General features: G+C 34.7%; 1 protein-coding gene across 1 annotated transcript; it reads left to right on the top strand.

The window, feature by feature from the left end:
- The first annotated feature begins 3,457 nt into the window (after positions 1 to 3,457).
- On the top strand, positions 3,458 to 23,101 carry LOC100372339 (septin-2-like). Its single transcript, XM_085491359.1, has 13 exons — positions 3,458 to 3,622; positions 5,112 to 5,217; positions 6,012 to 6,098; positions 10,708 to 10,831; positions 11,923 to 12,057; positions 16,540 to 16,657; positions 18,267 to 18,368; positions 19,916 to 20,012; positions 20,649 to 20,697; positions 21,268 to 21,369; positions 21,665 to 21,743; positions 22,080 to 22,182; positions 22,439 to 23,101. The coding sequence occupies exons 1-12, from the start codon at positions 3,602 to 3,604 to the stop codon at positions 22,164 to 22,166; spliced, it is 1,107 nt and encodes a 368-aa protein (XP_085347485.1). The 5' UTR covers positions 3,458 to 3,601; the 3' UTR covers positions 22,167 to 22,182; positions 22,439 to 23,101.

Here is a 23,101-nt window from a genome sequence, read left to right as displayed (position 1 = left end):
TCAATAGCCAAGTATAAATATTTTGTTGTACTGTTTGTAACATTATTGACTCCCGTGTGCGAAGGGCACAAAAGGGAGTCTTTGCAGTTACCCTGTCTGTATGTCTGTATGTCTGTATGTATGTATGTATGTATGTATGTATGTCACTTTTTTTGTTCCACCGTTATCTCAAGAACCACTAATCAAATTTTGGTGAAACTTGGTACATAGATGCTCTGGGATAATGCGCAGAGTTGATTAGGTTTTGGTAAAAATCTATGAATATTAATTACCTAATTTGCATGATAATTAGCTGATTTTTAGCTGTTCCAAGACTGTTCCACTGATATTTGAAGAACCACTCATTGGATTTTGATGAAACTTGGCACAGGGATGCTCTGAACCAATATGCAAATTTGATTAGTTTTGGGTAAAAATCTATAAATATTAATTACTTAATTTGCATGATAATTAACTGATTTTAAGTTGTTCTATGACTGTTCCACTGATTTTTGAAGAACCACTCATTGGATTTCAATGAAACTTGGCACATGGATGCTCTGAACTAATGCGCAGATTTGATTAGTTTTGGGTAAAAATCTGTTAATATTATTAATTACCTAATTTACATAACGATTAATCAATTTTCGGCTTTTCCACTGATATCTCAAGTACTAATCATAACATTTCAATAAAACTTGGTACATAGATGTCATATGACACTGCACAGACCTGGTAGTGTTTAGGGTAATATCAGTACATATTAATTACCTAATTTGCATAATTAATTAATTTTCAGCTTTTGATATTTCGAGTAGTAATGATCACATTTCAATGAAACTTGGTACATAGTTACTTGAGGACTGTGCAGAGACCTAATTAGTTTTGGGGTAAATATTTGTGCATATTAATCACCTTATTAGCATAATTAGTTAATTTTCAGCTTTTCACCTGATATCTCAAGTACTAATCATCACATTTCAATGAGACTTGCGACATTTTCTAGGACTATGCAGAGACCAGATTAATTTTGGGATAAATAAGTGTGCCTATTAATTACCTAATTTGCATAATGAGTTAATTTTTTGCTGTTCTATGGCTGTTGCACTGATGTCTACAAACCACTCATTGGATTTCAATGAAACTTTTAAAGAGTACCCATCACATTTCAATGAACCTAGGACTATACACCATATTAGTTTTTGGTAAATATGTATGCTTCTTAATCACTTAATTAACATAATTAATTAATACTTATATCTCAAGTATTGATCATCACATTTGAATAAAACTTGGTACATAAATGCTCTAGGACAATAGGCAGCCTGATTAATTTTGGGTTAAAATCTGTTCATATTAACTCTCTAATTAGCATAATAATTAATATTTTTTGGGTTCTAATCACATTTCAATGAAACTTGGTACATTGTGCAGACCTTATTAGTTTTACACTTAAATCTGTTCATATCAGTTACCTGATTTACATAATTAGTTTTCAGCTATTCCATCAATATCTCAAGTACAAGTAATTTTGAATTAATTTTTAATATGTCTTCAATACTCTCAGCACACGGGAGTTCTTTCTAAGCTTTCTTTGATTTTGTTGTTTGGTGCTGGCTAGGCTAGAATAACAAATTTGCAGAGTAACAATTAGAAAATATTACTAGTATCTACATTGCACGAGAAAATGTACACACAAAAAATGGAGAAAGATTCCTGAAAATTCTACTGTGTCCAAGGAAAGTTTGCTATACAAATTAGTTGAATGTAAAACATAGTGAAAATCTCTGCAATGTCAATGTCATAACCCCCCCCCCCACCACCACCACCACCACCACCTGGAAATGTGGTAGGGTGTGCCTCTAACACCTCCAGAACCCCATACCTTTCCAGATAAAGATGTATACCCATTTACTCTATGGTTCTGTTTTTATGTGGGTGATAAATTTATTAGCCATTTTCCTGCCAGAATTAATAATAATTTTGGCTTGAACATTGCTTTTAAGTGATTTTTGATCTATTTAGCAATAGTGAATACTGAAAATATAGACCCCTTTCAGTTTGTGGTTTGTGGGTTTCCAATAAACTTGCCCCACACCACCCGCCACATTTGTGGGTAATCCAACACAAGTTTATTTTGAATTTAGACAAAATTTTTATTTAGAAAAAATAAACTCTGGCAGTACTAGAAACAAATATTATTTAATAGTAAATTTTATACACACTTAAAAATAGTTAGATTCCTGCACCACCATAGTACCCGATGGTACTACTAATTACATGGTAGAAAAATAACATGTACATTTCGTTCAATTGAAATTTGTTCTTGATTTTGAGCAGTATAATCATCAGGTCAATGTGAACATCCCAGTCATGTATCTTGCGTAACATGAACCAGAGCTGGGTATATGTTCCGGCGTTTATGTTTCGGCAAAGACATAGTGTCTTTGGTTTGGGGAAAAGAAATGTTAGTCACTGTTTTACAGCCGTTCTGAGAATTATTCGGACAGTCAGTTAGCAAAATGACTTGCAACTTTGCAAAAAACTTTGGTCTTTGCCCAATCTAGACTTGTCGACGCCATTTGAGTGACGGGCACGTGGTTTGGGATTACTATTTCATAGGGGTTGTCGGTTTATTGAATTGTAAGTATTATCTAGCGTGCGTTTATAGCAACCATTCTTTATTTTTTATAATTATATTGTAATTATTTTCAGTAATTTTGAAAATCACAAGTTGGATGTTGCTTAAATCTGTCGAAAAATGTCAACCCCTCGCTCATTTTAGTCAGTTGTACCTGTTACAAAAATGGACTAGACATAATAACGGTCGTTATACCCCGTCATTTTCAAACTGCTGTTGAAAAAGTGATTCGATCAAGGAAGGCACTTTTGATTTGACAAAATCCATCAAACTGTTATAATCGAGTTTTCCGTCAGTGTATCCCCGACGTACTCTCCCACCTCGGTATAAAATCTGGATTTGATACATAATGTACCAGTAATGTAAAAACAACTTTTAGTTTGGCCCAAAACTGTCGCGAAACTGCAGCGCGTCCCGCTAAGAAACTTTACTTTGAGCCTTCCCGCCAACGACGAGTTCATTAATACCTGGGGTTACTCAACACTCGGGAGTTGTTTTGTAAATTACGCTATGTCAGGTGGACTCAGATGGTTATAACAATTTGAATGCATATACAATATATAACCAGTCAATATATGGTAACCAGCGCGTGTCGTTTTGAAATCAGCGTTTTACCCGCATCTTGCAAGATAATGGAATGATTCCAATTGTGGGCGTGTCAATACAACGGCGCCATCAAGTCTAGATTGGAAAAGACCCAAGTGTTTTGCAAAGTTCCAACATATATTGCTAACTGACTGTCCGAATAATTCTCAGAACGGCTGTAAGCACAGCGCCGCCGGTGGTGAAACATAAATCCTTAACCATTGAATCATGGGATATATCCTACACAACATGGCGGTAGGTCTAAACATTTGATAAAGTTTCCGTAAAGTTTGAGTCATTTTCCGTCGTATTACTAATCGTCCAACCGACGTCTACGCCATCTAACAGCCATAAGTGACGTCTCAGAAGCACAACGGAAGTCAACCTCAACTAGACATGGCAGCTGAACACCGCACGGTACGTTTTAAAAAAGAGGCATTTCATTTTTTATTCGAACTTTGTGGAAAGATGGACTTCAGTGCTGGCGTGGAATTCTGTGTGTATGTATTTCTGGGTGTGTTCCCGTTTTTCGACGTTTGCAGACTGTCGTACGTTTGTAGGATCACCTCGCTAGCATTAAACCGTATGGCTGTTCTTAAGTAAAGGAGTGCCATTCATTTTTAGTCTTTATTGACGAACAGGATCTAGTTACCGATCCGAGGAGGAAAGCAATGTCTGTTCGGTTCCCTACCGGCTTTGGTAATTAATGTGACCATGACGTGAATGACATACTAGTAGCTGGTATAAAATTATATGTAAACAACCCATACCAAATTAAATGTGATGCTGATCTGTCAACACAAAAATATATGGTCCATGAATTTAAAAATACAAAATCTTATATAAATATCCACTTAGCTAGCAAGTGTACGATAATAGTTCAATAATGTGAACCAAATAATTAATAATCATTATTTTTTTAATGATTATTTGTCATCTTTCAAATATTTATTTAAAAATCATGTGTCCTGTCAGATCTAAATTTTGTGTGGTGACTTCCTGATTTTGTTTACTTTACGAGGAATGTCTAGGAGGTATGATAAATATTGGTTGTATTTATTTGTGGAAGGTTACTGAAGTATTGTAGTCAAAATTATTGATTGTTTAATTATTTACCAGTTGGTAAGAGTTCTATAGGACCCATCGACCATAACTCGAATCCTAACCTTGCCCCTCCTGTCCCCCCTCGCCCAGTACACACCCCTCTCCCAGTACACACCCCTCTCCCAGTACACACCCCTCTTCTGGTTACTTAAAGTTATATGAAGGGGTATACTGAATTACATAGGGGGTGGAGTGTTAGGAGGAGGGTTCAGGTAGTGTTGAGAGGGCCATTAGAAACTCTTTCCATCAAAATAAATCATTTTTCAATGATCCAGTACACTGGAGTCAACAAAGTCAGATATATTATAAACTGTATAAACCTGAATATCTATACACTGAAATAGCAATTACTCATTGTATAAGTGTGTGTTTCGGTTTTTCTAATTTCTGTCTGATTGATGTGCAGAATGGAGGGAAATGCCCACCTTCTCAATCCAGTTGTCTTGTTTGGATTTAAATGAGACTTATTTGGAATTAAAACAGCTGTGTTTATAAGTGTAATATACAAGCATTAATTCATTAATTCAAAAAAGCTGCAGATAATTCTTTGTAGCAGGAAGTTTGAAAAGAGACACTGTACAGTGAAGAATCTTTTAATGTGGTACATATACTGTATTTACATCATCAGCTTGCTTCACTGTCCATTCAAACAATGCCATGGATTCTGTGGATGCTGCATGTGTATAATATAGATAGCTCCACTTTGATTTTTTTGCACCAGAATTTTAACAAAATATTTAATTATTGACCACTGTAATCTATAGGAATAGAATAACTTTTTAAATTTGTGTTATGATTACAGTTTACCAACCCAGAGCAGGCTGGATATGTTGGATTTGCTAATCTACCAAACCAGGTGCATAGAAAATCAGTTAAGAAAGGCTTTGAATTCACATTAATGGTAGTAGGTAAGTCAAGTTTACAAATATTATTCATGTTGTCAGCCCTTGACATTGACATTTCACTATAGGCCTATGATACTGGCCAATGCAAACATTTACCGGTAGTTGCATTGAACTGGAAAAAATTGTAAAATTTGGGGAAAATCATGGTTATGGTCGTTGAGTTTTCCGAACTGCGCATGCCTGCTTGATGTTAGGGTAGCTATTGTTTCTCGTCATTGTTGCTGGGCTTGTCATGATGTAGATCCAAATATGAAAAGTGTCTTTTTTTTGTGCAAAATAGTGATTAATGTAGTTAATTTAGCATTTGTAAATTTTCTCAAATATTTTACGCAAATTATTTTTAGGTTGGTGTCCTCATGAGGATAGGCAACTTTGCTTTTCAAAGTTTAGAGCAGTAACTTGTCACACTCTTGTAGTAAATGGTTATACGTGTATTGTCAATTGTTTGCACTATCTAAAAAAATTTTTTGTACAGTCTGCTTTGAAATGTTGATAATAATTGAAAAATCTAAAACTGCTGTATGATCCAAAAATCATGATAACTTTCAGTAACAATTTCACAGAATGTGAAAATATTTGGACCAAATCTTGGGTGGGAAAAATATCTGGAACTGAAAGGGTTGAACAGTAATATTTTTCACGTATTAACCAAGCAACCTTAAAAATGGAATGCTAATTTGATAGTGCACTAACTGATACTTTTCAGTTTCTGTGAGAAGAACAAAGCTGAGTTTGTTGGATGTATGATGAAAAACACAGAAGAAAAAGTCAACTGAAGAAAGTGTTTTTTGTTTCAGGTGAATCTGGTCTTGGCAAGTCTACATTGGTGAATAGTCTGTTTCTTACTGATCTCTACCCTGAGAGGCAGATCCCTGGAGCAGCAGGTAAGCAATGCTGTATTCTATAATTCTGCCTCAATGTTATTACTGTATGTCAGTGTCACCATGACAACTCCCATGACTTGTGTAAATGACTGAGGTGTATATAAGGTCTATGATCCACTATACAATAAAAATAAATACAATTTTTTGTTTATGTGCATTTATATTAAAACAAATATGATATCATGAACCATCAGGGTTTTTCTAGAAAAAAAACTGCAAAAGGGGGAGCACTGCAATTTAGCGGTGCCACCAAGTGGGGGAGGTAGGGTTCTCCCTACCAGGGTGTGGAGTTTTTTATAAGTTAAAATGGAGCATTCTATGGCTTCCTTGGGGCCAAAATTACTATCAGACAGGTCACAGTTGAAGACTGTGGCCACATGTGATCCCTGGTTAATCAGAATTTCATGGTTGCCAGAGGATCTGCTCCCCAGGGTAAGGGGGCGCATGGCTATGGCATGAGGGCGCTGCATCCCTGTTCCCTTGTTTGAAAAAATCCCTGACCATGATTGTCACTCTGATTAAAATCCAATTCTGGAGGAACCAGTAGCTATTTATTTTGTTTGGCTGCTTTCAACATCTCTAAGCCTATCTAACCATCTACATTATACTTATATGCAAGAATTGTTCTGATCATGCAGGAACAGCAATCAACCAGAACCGTGTTTCAGGCCACTTTCTAGTAAAACATGTCAGTACATACTGTTTGTCAGACAAAGCTGAAGGTGAATAGAATTAAAAGCAATTGAAGCCAGTTGTATTGTAATCTGCTGGATAGTAATTGCTGTAAACCATTTATTTAAGAATTGTTGCGATTTACTGTAGACGCATTGAGTTTCGTACGCCGTAGCAGCAAATATCATCAGCTAATTAGCTGACAATGCATTGAATGCAACTGTGTTACAACGATCTACTGGCCCCCTAAAAACAATGCTTGCATCACAACAGTATTATCAGCCAATTAGCTGATGATATTACTGACAAGGCATTCATGTAGACAGTCAGCTGACTGCGTGATTTAGGGCAAAATTTTGCTGTAACTAACCGCCACAAAACTTCATGATTTTCACAGAAATTTGTGAATATTTCTCACAAACTTAGAATGGTTACATGACTATCTATTCTTTGCGAAAAAAAAAGTGATAACAGTAGTACATGTATAACAAGAGACAGTTACAGATTTTTTTCTGAATGTATATAATGTGAGAATTCTTTTTATGTACAATAAATAATGTATAAGGCGTGACGTGGGAGTGGGAGTGGGGGAGTGTGGGAGTGGGAGCATTTTGTCCCTATTAGATACCTGGCATGGTTTTATAAGCTAGAATTTGCTAGCTTGAACATGGTGATGTAAGTGATCAGGGAACTGTTCTAATAAAATCTCTTTAAAATGATCTGAATAAATTGAATGATAATTGGCTCTTATGGGTCTTGTTTTACATGAGTGATAAGCCCCTGAGAGTACATTACATCACAGTAGGTATGTCTGATAATTCTATTTATTGGCTTGAACTAAGGCTTGTAAAATGTATTATGCTGTGCTAATTGCTACTGTTCAGTATGAGTCAGTCAAGTCTTTCCTGTCTTTCTATACAGTAATTAAGACTTCCATTATAAATGAATTTAGTGTTTCAGCTTTTGGCAAATAGGTCAGTCACACAAAATTTATGTTGGTGGTCTCCTCCAGACAGACATAAAAAAAAATCCTAAGTAGATAACAAAAAAAAAAAAAAAAAAAAAGATAACAAATTCGCTATAGAAGAACATATGAACAAAAATTGCATTTGATATACCAGTATTCTAATTTATTTTCAGAAACACCTCTGTAATTTACATATATGCTAATAATAGAGGAATTACAGTATTCTTGCTTTCAGTCCTCCAAACACTTTTTTGTCGATGAAACAGCACCTTTGACTTGTAAAAAACAAAACATTGCTTTTAACTGTAGTCAACTCAAGATTGTAATCAGGAACTGCATTAGCATTTTCATACAGTGCTGATAAGAAATTGCAGAGATAATTTATTCTGTGTATCTTTATTACAAATTAGACCCTTTATTATACTAAAATATTTATGTGTCCCTCTAATATTGGGGGACCTAGAGGCAGAATTTGGCAGTAACACATTCTCTAGAAATAAGAGACATAGTTATCAGACCTGAAAAAAAATTGAATAATTGTGAAAATGTTTGTGGGTTCCTGAAATTTGTTGGTTTATTTGTATTTAGAATATAAACCATACAAGGTCTGAAGTGTATTGATATTTCTCAATCTCTATGGTTGTATTGAAAATAATAACTGTAATATATTTAGCTCTTTTATCACATTGATTGGCCTATTCCTTGCCTCTGGGGGAAACACCTGCTTTATATTTCAATTCTAGTTTACCATGCATCTATGTGGGTTATATATTATCATGCTGTTTCCTGTATTATAATGCAGTATGCCTGTATTTAAGGTTCATGGCATTTTTAGCTCCACTGTCGACTTTGTCGAGCGGAGCTTATCATATGAGTGATTGTCTGTCGTCTGTTGTCCGTGTCAATGTTTTACTTTTTCGACTTCTTCTTGAAAACTACAAGCCTGAATGCTTTGATACTTGGTGTATATGTACCTTGGGTAGACCTCTCTCAGATTTGTTCATTTCATGATCGTATTTTTAATTATCTAATTTTGGTGAATATTTTTGTCATTTTTGGTAAAAAGTGATATTTTCGACTTCTTGTTAAAAACCGCAAGTCCAATTGCTTTGATATTACATATATAGGTACTACATGTGGACCACTCTCAAATTTGTTCATTTTGTAATGATATCTTCAATTCTCTAATTATGGTGAATATTTTTGTAATTTTTCGTAAAAAATGATATTTTCAACTTCTTGTTAAAAACCGCAAGTCCAATTGCTTTGATATTACATATATAGGTACTACATGTGGACCACTCTCAAATTTGTTCATTTCATGATGATATCTTTAATTTTCTAATTTTGGTGAATATTTTTGTTATTTTTGGTAAAAAGTGATATTTTCAACTTCTTGTTAAAAACTGCAAGTCCAATTGCTTTGATATTACATATATAGGTACTACATGTGGACCACTCGCAAATTTGTTCATTTCATGATGATATCTTCAATTCTCTAATTTTGATGAATATTTTTGTCATTTTTGGTAAAAAGTGATATTTTTGAATTCTTGTTGAAAACCGCAAGTCCCATTGCATTGATATTACATATATAGGTACTACATGTGGACCACTCTCAGATTTGTTCATTTTCTAATGATATCTTCTGTTCTTTAATTGAAATGTGCATTGCAAAAAGCGGAGCTATCTCAGCCGAGAGGCTGCTTGTCTAGAATATTTATAGTAAAATTAGGACTTCAACAAAAGTCAAATCCGAAGTATACGTATATTGTACGGTAGATGTAGAATGCAAAGATTAGTCTCAGCTGTCAGCTTTTCTGACATTAGGTTTACTTACATTGGGGAGGCAAAAGCAAGTAAACAACTAAAAACAGCAATGTCCCATGTTACAGTCCCAGGGATTTTTAAGTGTCTACTTATTATTCTGCAGCAAACTGGTAAAAATAGTTTGAAGATACTCCTTGCCTGTTCTACTTTAGTGTATCTGCTTTTCATGACACACTAGTAATTCTGTTGTGCGTTGTGAAACTAATTTTTGAAATTACAATGATTATGCAAAACTTTGGATTTTTCGTCAAATACAAAAAGCATAACCTCATTTTCAGTCTATTTGTAAAAATATAATTGAATAAAATGTACTGATTCATTCACCACTGTGTTTAATTTGTTTTATGTGAGAACCTGCATCAAATTAAATTTGTGGGTGACTCACAGTCCAAGGGAGGACATGTACTGATCTCCAATTTATTTATAATTATTGTTACACATTTCTGTCGGTAACCATTGAACAATGTAGGTAATCAGTAATATTTCATAACTCCCCATTGATTTGACACACTACCTGCTGACAGTTTTTCTCCATGATTCACTTTGGTTATCGATGGATGCTTTCAGGAAGTGATGTGTTAATACACTATGTGTTGAACTTAAATGTATCTTTTCTGTCGGTAACTGTTCTTGATTTAAAAAAAAAAATATAGAAAAAAATTGGTTTTGGTTTGGTTTTGTGGAATGTATTCAAAGGAGTTCAATTTCCAAAGGGATGTCATTGTTAGAATAGTTAAACTAATTCTCACTACCTTATAATAGCAGAAATTACAAAACTCCATAATTGTGTTGTCTAATCTAATCAAATCAACTCACATGGTTTGGTTTGGTTTTGGTTTTGTGGAATGTATTCAAAGGAGTTCAATTTCCAAAGGGATGTCATTGTTAGAATAGTTAAACAAATTCTCACTACCTTATAATAGCAGAAATTACAAAATCCCATAATTGTGTTGTCTAATCTAATCAAATCAAATCACATTACATAATCTTAATGTGTTGTGCATATGTTGTATATGTAATTACTTGCAATTATGCTATTATAAAAAATCATTTGACTAATGCTGCATCTTGCATTACATTCCTGCATTGCCTGGAAAAAATATTGATTTTACATATTTGCTATTTATTGTTTTGTTGTAGAAAAAATTGATAAGACCGTTACCATTGATGCTTCAACCGTGGAAATTGAAGAACGTGGAGTGAAGTTACGACTGACTGTAGTAGACACCCCAGGCTATGGTGATGCTATTAATAACTCAGATTGGTAAATACACAATTTTATAAATTAGATTTATATTTGAAATAAAAGAAAGACATCTTTATTCACACCTACATGTACATGTATAATCTGTTTTAGCGGATGTACTAGCTGTTGACATTTATACATGTACACGTATAATCTGTTTTAGCGGATGTACTAGCTGGTGACATTTATACATGTACACGTATAATCTGTTTTAGCGGATGTACTAACTGTTGACATTTATACATGTACACGTATAATCTGTTTTAGCGGATGTACTAGCTGGTGACATTTATACATGTACACGTATAATCTGTTTTAGCGGATGTACTAACTGTTGACATTTATACATGTACACGTATAATCTGTTTTAGCGGATGTACTAGCTGGTGACATTTATACATGGACACGTATAATCTGTTATAGCGGATGTACTAACTGTTGACATTTATACATGTACACGTATAATCTGTTTTAGCGGATGTACTAGCTGGTGACATTTATACATGTACACGTATAATCTGTTTTAGCGGATGTACTAACTGTTGACATTTATACATGTACACGTATAATCTGTTATATTGGATGTACTAGCTGGTGATATTTATACATCAATACTTTCTGTCATTGGAAAGCTGCTCTTTCATAATAAACCCTTGAGGGCGCTATGGCAATGAGATTTCTTGCTGCATGAAAGTTGTGGTACACTGTCTGAATTTCATATAATCAAAACAATTTATTTTTCACATGGTATACATGTATGTCACATGTGTTTTTCTCGCTTGTTTTAAGATGCTGCTGAATACTCTTTTTTCCCCTCTCCCACTCCCCATGGTGAATTTACAACTGACTCATTTTACATGTGTGAGGGTTTTTCCCCTCTCCCACTCCCAATGGTGAATTTACAACTGACTCACTTTACATGTGTGAGGGTTTTTCCCCTCTCCCACTCCCCATGGTGAATTTACAACTGACTCACTTTACATGTGAGGGTTTTTCCCCTCTCCCACTCCCCATGGTGAATTTACAACTGACTCACTTTACATGTATGAGGGTTTTTCCCTCTCCCACTCCCCATGGTGAATTTACAACTGACTAACTTCTCATTTCAGTTTCAAGCCAATAATTAAATACATAGATGAACAGTATGAGAGATATCTACAAGATGAAAGTGGTTTGAATAGACGTAATATTGTTGATAACCGAGTTCATTGTTGTTTCTATTTTATTTCACCGACTGGACACGGGTAAGTCTCATTCCAAATTAATATACCATGTCAGTCATCGCAGTTGTTAACAATTTTCTTGTGTTTGCAATACTCAAGTAATGTTTGGTACAATCTTGCTCTCATGATTTTTGACTCCCGCGTGCGAAGCACAAAAGGGAGTCTTTGCAGTTACCCTGTCTGTATGTATGTATGTATGTATGTCTGTATGTATGTCTGTATGTATGTCTGTATGTATGTATGTACTTATCACGTAATTTCAACATATCATTATTTTTCGCACATTTCAGTCTCGCTTTATTCATTCGCATTTACCTTATATATACATTCGTTTATCAGTAACTTTCACAATTGTAATCGACATCACTTCACTCGTTAATTATTATTCGATTTAATATTAGTTTAATTGTTCCTTTTCCCTCACCTACGTGTGAGTTTTTAAACTGTAAATAATTGTTACTTTTAATACTTGAGTAATAAAAAAGAGAAATGTATGTATGTATGTATGTATGTATGTATGTCACTTTTTTGTTCCACCGTTATCTCAAGAACCACTAATCAAATTTTGGTGAAACTTGGTACATAGATGCTCTGGGATAATGCGCAGAGTTGATTAGGTTTGGGTAAAAATCTATGAATATTAATTACCTAATTTGCATGATAATTAGCTGATTTTTAGCTGTTCCAAGACTGTTCCACTGATATCTGAAGAACCACTCATTGGATTTTGATGAAACTTGGCACATGAATGCTCTGAACGAGTGCGCAGATTTGATTAGTTTTGGGTAAAAATCTATGAATATTAATTACCCAATTTGAATGATAATAACTGATTTAAAGCTGTTCCATGACTGTTCCACTGATATTTGAAGAACCACTCATTGGATTTTGATGAATTTGGCACATGGATGCTCTGAACCAATACGCAGATTTGATTAGTTTTGGGTAAAAATCTATGAATATTAATTACCTAATTTGCATGATAATTAACTGATTTCAAGCTGTTTCGTGACTGTTCCACTGATATTTGAAGAACCACTCATTGGATTTTAATGAAACTTGGCACATGGATGCTCTGAACTAATGCACAGATTTGATTAGTTTTGAGTAAAAATCTGTTAATATTATTAATTACCTAATTTACATAATGACTAATCAATTTTCGGCTTTTCCACTGATATCTCAAGTACTAATCATAACGTTTCAATAAAACTTGGTACACAGATGTCATATGACACTGCACAGACCTGATAGTTTTTAGGGTAATATCAGTACATATTAATTACCTAATTTGCATAATTAATAAATTTTCAGCTTTTGATATTTTGAGTAGTAATGATCACGTTTCAATAGTTACTTGAGAACTGTGCAGAGACCTTATTAGTCTTTGGGTAAATATTTGTGCATATTAATCACCTTATTAGCATAATTAGTTAATTTTCAGCTTTTCACCTGATATCTCAAGTACTAATCATCACATTTCAATGAGACTTGTGACATAGATATTCTAGGACTATGCAGAGACCTGATTAATTTTGGGATAAATAATTGTGCCTATTAATTACCTAATTTGCATGATTAGTTATTTTTTTGCTGTTCTATGGCTGTTGCACTGATGTCTAAAAACCACTCATTGGATTTCAATGAAACTTTTAAAGAAAACCCATCACATTTCAATGAACCTAGGACCATATTAGTTTTTGGTAAATATTTATGCTTCTTTATAATCACCTAATCAACATAATTAATTAATACTGATATCTCAAGTATTGATCATCACATTTGAATAAAACTTGGTACATAAATGCTCTAGGACAATAGACAGCTTGATTAATTTTCGGTTAAAATCTGTTCATATTAATTATCTAATTAGCATAATAATTAATATTTTTTTGGTTATAATCACATTTCAATGAAACTTTGTACATTGTGCAGACCTTATTAGTTTTACACTTAAATCTGTTCATATTAGTTATCTTATTTGCATAATTAATTAGTTTTCTGCGTTTCCATCAACATCTCAAGTTCATTAATTTTGAATTAATTTTTAATGTGTTTCCAATACTCTCAGCACACGGGAGTTCTTTCTAAGCTTTCTTTGATTACAGAATATTTTTACAAGCATGTAACTTGAGTTGTTATATTTATGCAGAAAATGGAGACTTGCATGCATGTGTCTGTGTGTTCCCCACCTGTGCTTCGGCCTGGTCCGATCATATTCAAATTTCACAAATACATCACGTATGCATGTCTATTTACTTTGTTTGTCACATCAAACTCAAAATGGTCGACTGTTGGCCATTTTGTTGTTGTTAGTGACTGTAGTTTTGGAGCCATATGTCTGACGTGTTCAAACTTCATATATTTCTTGAACTTAAAGTGCCTGTGAAATGGCTGCTATTTTTACGCCTAGAATTATCAATTGATACATAAATATCATTAATTTTTATGTTGCTAAGCATGAATTATTTTTTTTAAGTGAAAAAATGTGTTTTAAACTCAGTCTACGGCAACTTTATTTTTGTGTATTTTAAAACGAGGCTCCTCATTAGCTTCTCATTTGCATTCAGAAATTCCCCTTGTGACGTCAGAAGGGGAAGTCGCATGGCAGCTTGCATTGCCGATACGTGTGAATAAGGCAAATTTCTTGTGCAGTTTTCTCGTCTTTGACTATATTGTCACTTATGTACTTGTTCGTCGAGGAAGAATGGACCATAATGAACACATAGTATCAATTTTTGTTGCATGGAGTTGAGTAAGATGCGAAATATGTCCGTTCTGGTGTAGCTGGTCACCATGATCGTCACCGACACCGACGCACGTTTGTACACTGTCGCTGGACAAAATAGAATTTGACGTCGGAATTATCTTGTTATTTAGCAGGTTACTAGGCACGTCACTACACTGTTTTATTTCATCGATCGTTTGAGTAAAACTTTCAAAATTAAAATAAAAGAGAACATATTTTGACATTCTAAACATTAAACTATAGTGATCACTATAAAATAATTAAAAAAACGACAAATCACAGTTACTAAATAAATTACAGCCGCGTGGAAATAAATTGACATTTTGTTGAAATAGGTGAACGCGTCGGGTCACGGCGAGGGCAAGTGCGTTAAAAGCGGCGTTTAATTGGATAACAAAAATAATCGAGATCGACACACATACAGATAAATTCAGAGTGGATTCGAGTTATCGTGATCCATGGCGTGATTGTCATAATTATAACATCATATTAAAACTTTATTTGGTGGAAACACATTGACCAAGCCCGGATTCTTATTTCATAAATTATTACGCAGATAAAGCTGCAAGCATGGAGGTAAAAAAAAACAGAGGTGTGAATTTGACATTCAACACCAATCACCAAACAATTCAGAAACTTTTAGCCTTCGAAAATGAAAACAGTTAGCAGTGTGTAAGGGCTGTGTAATTTCCTGTTTGTCCGACACTTCGTTTTCGTGTCACTGTCAAAATTATTGCTACCTTTTACTTAACAGGGACTAAATGGTCTCTATAAAACGATAATCAGGATCGCAAAAAAAAAAATCAACTGATTTGAAACACTTGCTGGACGTCTCTCTCTCTCTTCTGAAATCCGCCTCGGTGATCATGGGCTGGTCCGGAATCTATTTCTTTCAAAAGTGTTGCGCCAGGTTTACGTTGTCAACGTTTCTCTTTAAACCTAGTCGTTTTTTTATGGACGAGGACAGTTTTTCCCCCTCAAAAAAAGAATCTAAGTTTGAGTGATGTTGCACCTTCGGATCGATTAGAAACGTGTGAATACATACACTATGGCTATATGTTTCACTGCAACTGCCCACAACACAACATCTAAAAACTCTCTCTCTCAAAAAAAAAAAAAAATAGACAAAAAACAAGATAAAACGCCGACCGAAAAATGTATATCGTTTAAAAGTATACTGAACGACCAGTGTTATTACGGCTCAGGGGTATGACTTTCTCTCACATTTTGTCATTTGGTGGTGCACTTTCGGGGAGAGTCGGAAATCCGGAAACAGTCGACTGTTTCACGATAAGTGGGCGTGGCTACAACGCGAGAAATATCCCAAATTTACTTGGATAAGAGTAATCATTTTCAGCAAAAAAATCAATAACTACCCTTTTCAGTGGGACACAGATCTAAAATGGGAAACGTGAGGGTGGGCATTGCACAGGCACTTTAACTTGTTGGGGACTATGTAATGCAATTATTTGTGTAACCATCAAGTAATATGATTTACCTAACTCGATTTAACAAAAGTTTAACTTGATGATATTGTCATTGTGAACTTGTGTAGTATACACACTAGCTTAATTATTAGTCAATTTGTTGCAGATTCTGTGATGTATATCATACCACAACCAGATTACGGCATTTAACCAGACAAATTCTAGAATGCTGATTTGCCAATTAAATATAACTTTGGTACAAATTATCAATCGAGTTGAATTTGCTGTGCCTCTCACATACATGTATGTGTATTTGTTTGAATACAGGTTAAAACCATTGGATATTGAATTCATGAGAGCCCTCCATCATAAAGTGAATGTTGTTCCTGTCATTGCCAAGTCAGATACACTCACAAAGAAAGAAGTGTGGAAACTGAAGAATAAGGTAAACAAAATCACATAACTGTTGGTTTTCCTACCATCATCGCAAGAACTATTGGGTTTCAATGAAATTTAATATGTAGATGCTCTGGGAAAATGAACAGACCTGATTAGTTTATTAATTTCCTAGTTTATTATTTCTCTAATTAGCTTTTCCTCCCAATTGCTACGTTCACACGACAGCATTTTATCGGAGCCCTATGGCACGAGCCAGCAAAAATGGCCATGCATACGCGTTCGGCTCCAATAAACCCTCAGGGTTGAACTCCGATAGGGTTGAGCCCCGACATGGCCCTGACCGTGTATACGCAGGGCCCAACTATTGGAGCCCAAATCACGCCCTCAATCATCTTCTTCAACTTGAAGTAACCTCTCATTTCAATTATGGTGGAGACAATATCGGTCGTAACTTCACGCAATTTCCGATTTGACGAAGAGGTATACACCCTAATATCTATTTGGCAGAGTAAGGAAATACTGCGATAGATTGACAGGTCAATGGGAAACAGAAAAATGGCGACTGAAATTATATGCGACAAAAACTTGAAAGGACTGAACAGATCCAATGAAAATTGAAGATACTTTTTAAAGACACCAGAGATAGAAATTGTAGAAGCTGTCACGGTAAGGTGACATGTTCCTAGAAGGTTTAGATTGACAACTGTAACACATATCACAGCAGTTGAACAATGACAATAACTTTTAGCGAATAGACTGTAACACATTTCAGCTGCCGTGTTTCCTGTTTATTCGAGATACTACATGTTGTATTACCTAAATCATAACACCAGTTCATTGTCTTTTCTACCCCAATGCTCAGACTCGATCGTGAGTTTTTTTTGTTTTTTTATCCCAGATCAACAAAATCGTGCCATGTAAAGAAACAACACAAGCCTAACACCAATATTGTTTTCAGCCATGTTTTTTTTCACACTAATTATTCGAGGGCACTGTTCCGTTCCGCTCTGTTCTGACCGAACTGAATCGAACTATGGCAGATGTCGGCTCTCGTTTGACCCGACTATATGAATGCATTGGAGATAATCTCCTGGTAATCGATGGGAGGAGCAGTAGTTCGGCTTCGGTAGAATGCTGCCGTGTGAACATAGCAATTATCTCAAGAACCACTCATCAGATTTTAATTAAATATGGTACATAGGTGCCCTGGGATAATCCATGATATATGTGTTTAGTTTTGTGTTAAATTTTGGCTTACGCATTACCTAATTTGCATGAATTAACCAATTAATCCACACATATTAATCACCTACTTTGTATTAATCTGGTCATGTGCTCTATTAGAAGCATGTGCACCTAAATGTATATGATAAGGCAAGTCTATATTCAAAATATGACATATTTCAATAATTTTACATTCAATAGATACAATTTTGGTTTGATGCGAATTAGAGATGTGCTTCTTATATAGTTAATTCAGTATTCCTTATTTATCTATGCCTTCTTTTATTTACTTTAACCCTATCTTGTGGAGTCAATGTAAAAGTACATGGGGCTGTTAGAATAAGGGTCAACTATTCTGACCTGCAGTAGAAATCTTAAATAGGTGTTTGTGACGCTAGATAACCAAAGTAATTCCTGTTGCATCTATATAGATTGTAGGTGAAATAGAGGAGAATGGAATTTCCATGTACAGAATACCAGACTGTGATTCTGATGAAGATGAAGATTTTAAAGAACAAAACAAACAAATAAAGGTATGTCTAGCCCTGGTATAAGCTTTCTTTGATTTTACATCAGAGTTCTATTTAGGTGGGGTATTGGAATGTCATACAACAAAACTGTCATTTTGTGTATTGCATGAAAATAAGCAATACTTGCATACCAGTGTTCTCCCCAGGATTATGGTCATTAATGTTTTAATCATTAGTACTTTCATAACAAGTTTTATTTTCAACATTGGAATCAGCATTTCTTCAAAAGATTTTTGTTTTCAAATTAGACATCGGGCGTGGTGTGATCGGTAAGGTAGTGTATGGTACAGACTGCTTAAATTTATGATGTTTTACCGATTCCAATAAACCAGTTACAATGGAAAAGCAAGTTGAACATTTTTTTTTTTCATTTACGATTACAATAATCTTTTCTTCAAACGTTTTATTTTTGGCGTTGGCTGTGGTGAATTACGTAACCAAAACTTTCAATGAGTACATGCCGACCCAATAAACTTAGCAGCCCTTTGACTTCCATTAGTTATTGTTTAAGACTGTTTATGAACAGCGAGGAGGCATCTCTTAGAACAATAGCTGTGGAAATCATAGACAAAAATAAAGGTACGGATATCAAGCATTGTGGTAATGATTTTGAATGCGAGGGTGTCTGTCAAGCAGTCTCTCAGAAGAGTATGGAGCGGAGCAATGCCACACTGATTGTATCCTGGGCAGAACACTGCATACTTGTGCTTTATTTTTATGACACTCACTTTGAACATGGAGGTAGAAAAGAGAAGGAGTGAGGACATTATTGTTTCCACTGGTTTCATGATGCTTTGGATTTGTTTACTCAGTACACATTGTATTTAGTTTACAAACACGCTGTACAATGTCACAGTTAATCGGCTTACGCGTTTCGGCTGTATTCGGAAGCTTCACAAAGATTTTCAACGCACTGCGCATGCTCAAACAGATAACAATAATACAAAATGCAGTGAAAGACGTACGTTGAGTGTACTCAACGCCCGAAATCTATTACAACAAAATTCACGATTTTCAACATCTGCACAGTTCTGCACACCAATGAAAAATGACTCATCAAAACATCTTGTTATAATCTTATCATGTATCCTTAAATTTCACTGCGGAAATTTGCGGAATTTTTTTAATCAATGTCTAAAGTTGGACGACTATTGCAATAAAAAATATCAGAAAAGATGAAATCACACATCTTGGTAGCGTTCGTATGCAGAATTCCCGGTACCTGCATGTGTGAAACTACCTTTGTGATCCGATAAAGGTCACTGCGCATGCACAATTCTTTTATTTATGGTTTGCGCATTCAATTTTATAGACTATGTTTAAACAGAATTTTTTTTTTTTCAGTTCTACTCTCGTTTTCTTGTGTAAATAAGCGGCTATCATCATGTAGATAAAACCATTTCTAAACAAAAACAATAAGTGGCTTAACCATGTTAACCTTATAAACATGGACTTAAATAGCATCCTCACTCCTTCACTTTTCTACCTCCATGCTTTGAAGTAACATTTATTTATTGCCTAATACTGTTGTGTTTTCTTTGTCTTTGCAGGAGAGCATGCCATTTGCTATTTGTGGATCAAGCCAATTAATTGAAGTTAAAGGTCGAAAGGTCAGGGGTCGTTTATACCCATGGGGTGTTGTGGAAGGTGAGAATAAAATTATTTAAGGAATAACTATCCCTGAAGGGATTATATAGCTCAGGTTTCTATGGAGTGAACTGTTCACTCAATTCTGAAGGTGGTTATTCTTAAAACATGGTGACTTATGGCCTAATAAATGGAGGCACACTGTTAATTTTCAAAAATTGTGATACCACATAACTTCAAATTGTTTTCTTGTACTCTTGACATATGAATGGTGATTGCTAATTGAATAATAAAACAAATTATTATACATCTGTCACTGTAAAGCCGTAAGTTACAGTGTGCTTTAATTTTCTGGTATTGCACTGGGTATTTGCATCCTACCATGTTAGGAAATGCGAATTCCAAATATGGATCGATTATGCACGTAAGCATCCTCTAACATGGCAGCCCCCAGGATTTGATCGAACCCCACACAAAGAAGTTCGCTAAATCTGTTCGGGAGTTTTTGAATTTTGGCTTGCCCATGATGTATAATAATAAGGTTTATACGAGAATACCTCAAAGTATGCACTCGCGGTACAGTACGTGGTCACATCAACCTCTGCTGTGTGTCGATGTATACTTCCGCTTGTCTTCATGCATATTTTATTAGTAATCAACATTCTTGTTTTAATTCTCACAATTTTGTTTCCACAGTTGAAAATCCTGATCACTGTGACTTTATTAAACTGCGAAGTATGTTAATGTAAGTATTTTGATTAAACCGAAGACATAAGAGCACACAGGGACAGGCAACTGTGGTATCTCATGGCGTTTGAACGCAATATAGAATGCTGGACATGTGAGATTACATTTGAATATTCCTAGTCAGGTTAATCCTACACATACAACATCCAAGAAAAATGTAAATTATTGTCTTTCAATGGATGAACTTGAAAGCATTTGATTCATCATGTTTATGTAATGGTTTTGAGTTGACAGTTGTACAAAACTTTTTCACTCAAGAACAAGTCTACCTGCTAGTACAAATAGTAGCCTCTAAACTAGTGTGTTGTACATGTATTTGATACTGCATGTTGTCAAAAGTAGGTTACATAAACAGACAGATGCTTGCATATTACAACATGGCCACTGAAAAACATGTTATTCTCTCACAGTATGGGCATCTCTGTATTTTCTTGTGTCTTTGGTTCAACATTTTCTAGTCTGTTTGGTGTTCTTTTTGCTAAGTGGATTAGTAATATTTGAATTGAGCTATGAGAACATCTATGATTGACTTTATACTTGTAAATATTAATGTGTGTTTGCTTCACAGAACACATATGCAAGACTTACAGGAAGTAACACAGGATGTACATTATGAAAATTTCCGATCGGAAAAATTGGCTCGAAGTGGTGGCAGCAAGTCCCGTCCACCGTAAGTTGCTGACTATGATGCATTTTGTCGGTTTGTGCGAGTTTTAGTGCAAATTTCGCACATTTTTATGTATTTTTCAATAATTCATTGTCAATTTGGGATCACATGCGTTTCCTATTTGTGGATATATCGTATGAAAGTGACATGCATTCATAGATTCAAAACCAAGAATTCAAGTTTTGTATAGGAACTACTTTCCTCCAAACGCACAATTATTAGATATTGTCAATTTTGTGACATTATACTGTTATGTGTTGATGATCAAAACAATTCTAATGTGTGGCTTATCTTGCAGAGTGAAATTGAAACGAGAGGAAAGTTTAGAAACCAAGATGACAGAAAAAGACAAGATATTGCAAGAGAAAGAAGTTGAGGTGAGTTTGTTTGCAGTGTTTCTATTGCCATGGCAACATGTGGCAGTTTCTCTGCTGTCATGAAAACATGTGGCAGTTTATCGGCAGCATCTTGTGGTAGTTTATCTGCTGCCACGGCAACATCATGTGGCAGTTTCTCTGCTGCCACAGCAACACCTTGTGGCAGTTTCTCTGCTGCCATGGCAACATCATGCGGCAGTTTCTCTGCTGTCACCACAGTCTACTCAGTGCAGTTTTTTGTTAGGGGTGGTATTTTATGAGTTGTAAACTGACCACATAATTTGACATATACATGTATGTGCCTTGCTGTAATGATTGTATATTTTGTTACTTTAGCTGAGGCGTATGCAGGAGATGTTAGCTAAGATGCAGCAACAGATGGCTCAACAAGGCGGCTCTACTGTCAAAACACAGAACCTATAAATAAACTTTAACAATGGTAAGTAAGAAGCTGTTTGAAGAGTTTCCAACCCTCTTTATAGATAAATTACTCATGGTAACATTAGTGTTCTATACAGATAGTTCGCATATAACACATGATTTTTTATAAATAAAAATAATTTAAAATAAAAAGTCCTTTCAGCCTTTCATCCCGGTGTTACACTTAGAAGGTTGACTCTGATTCTCTTTCCTTCATTCATCAAGTTCCACACAAACCACTTTGTTTCAATTACAATATCGTTTTGTATTTGCAGGAATCCGAGAGCATATTTACTGTTACTTGAATGTATATATGAAAATGAAATGACTAGAAAGACGAAAGTTCCATTCCACAGATGGTGAATCAGAAAAAGGCGCTACATAACATTGCCATACTATTCCTTGTTTTGTTTTTGAAATATATTTTTTATTGATTTTCAATACTATACTTAGATTTACTTTATATAAATTCTTAAATTTTCATATTGTCTAGATTTACTGATTATTAATAATTTCATCACTGTTTAAACCATTCATAGAAAGTGGTAAATGATGATTCTTGGTAGTTAGTGATTATAATCAGACATATCTGAATAGGTTTTAGAATTAATCTATTCATATATACTATTGATTATGATCATGCCCAAGACATCTGCTAATGTTGAATAATTACCAAGGTCTTACCACTTACCATTTATTTTATATATCGGTCCTAGCATCTATCCCATCCCATCTACAAAATACATAATTTACAGCATTTTATATGTTTCCATCAATTTCAGACTTTTTTTGTTGGAGGTGGGATATTAAAACAAAGTTGGGGAAAGCATTTATAATAGTTGTTTAAATACTTAGAATATTGCATGTAGATAGATTGCATCTTGTTAAACATTGTTTTGATAGTTATGCAATTATAAATCAGATTTTTTTCCCACCAA

The sequence above is a fragment of the Saccoglossus kowalevskii genome, chromosome 16 (assembly GCF_978046115.1).
Source record: "Saccoglossus kowalevskii chromosome 16, keSacKowa6.1, whole genome shotgun sequence".
Taxonomy (NCBI): domain Eukaryota; kingdom Metazoa; phylum Hemichordata; class Enteropneusta; family Harrimaniidae; genus Saccoglossus; species Saccoglossus kowalevskii.
The sequence above is the reverse complement of the archived record's forward strand: the minus strand, read 5'-3'. Positions and strand labels throughout refer to the sequence as shown.

Bases quoted from the DNA above. Each gene is read 5' to 3' on its own strand.
- LOC100372339 (XM_085491359.1), top strand. From the start codon at position 3,602: ATGGCAGCTGAACACCGCACG. The intron at 20,698-21,267 runs GTAAGTATTTTG...TTTGCTTCACAG, and splicing joins AAACTGCGAAGTATGTTAAT to AACACATATGCAAGACTTAC. The intron at 21,370-21,664 runs GTAAGTTGCTGA...CTTATCTTGCAG, and splicing joins GGCAGCAAGTCCCGTCCACC to AGTGAAATTGAAACGAGAGG.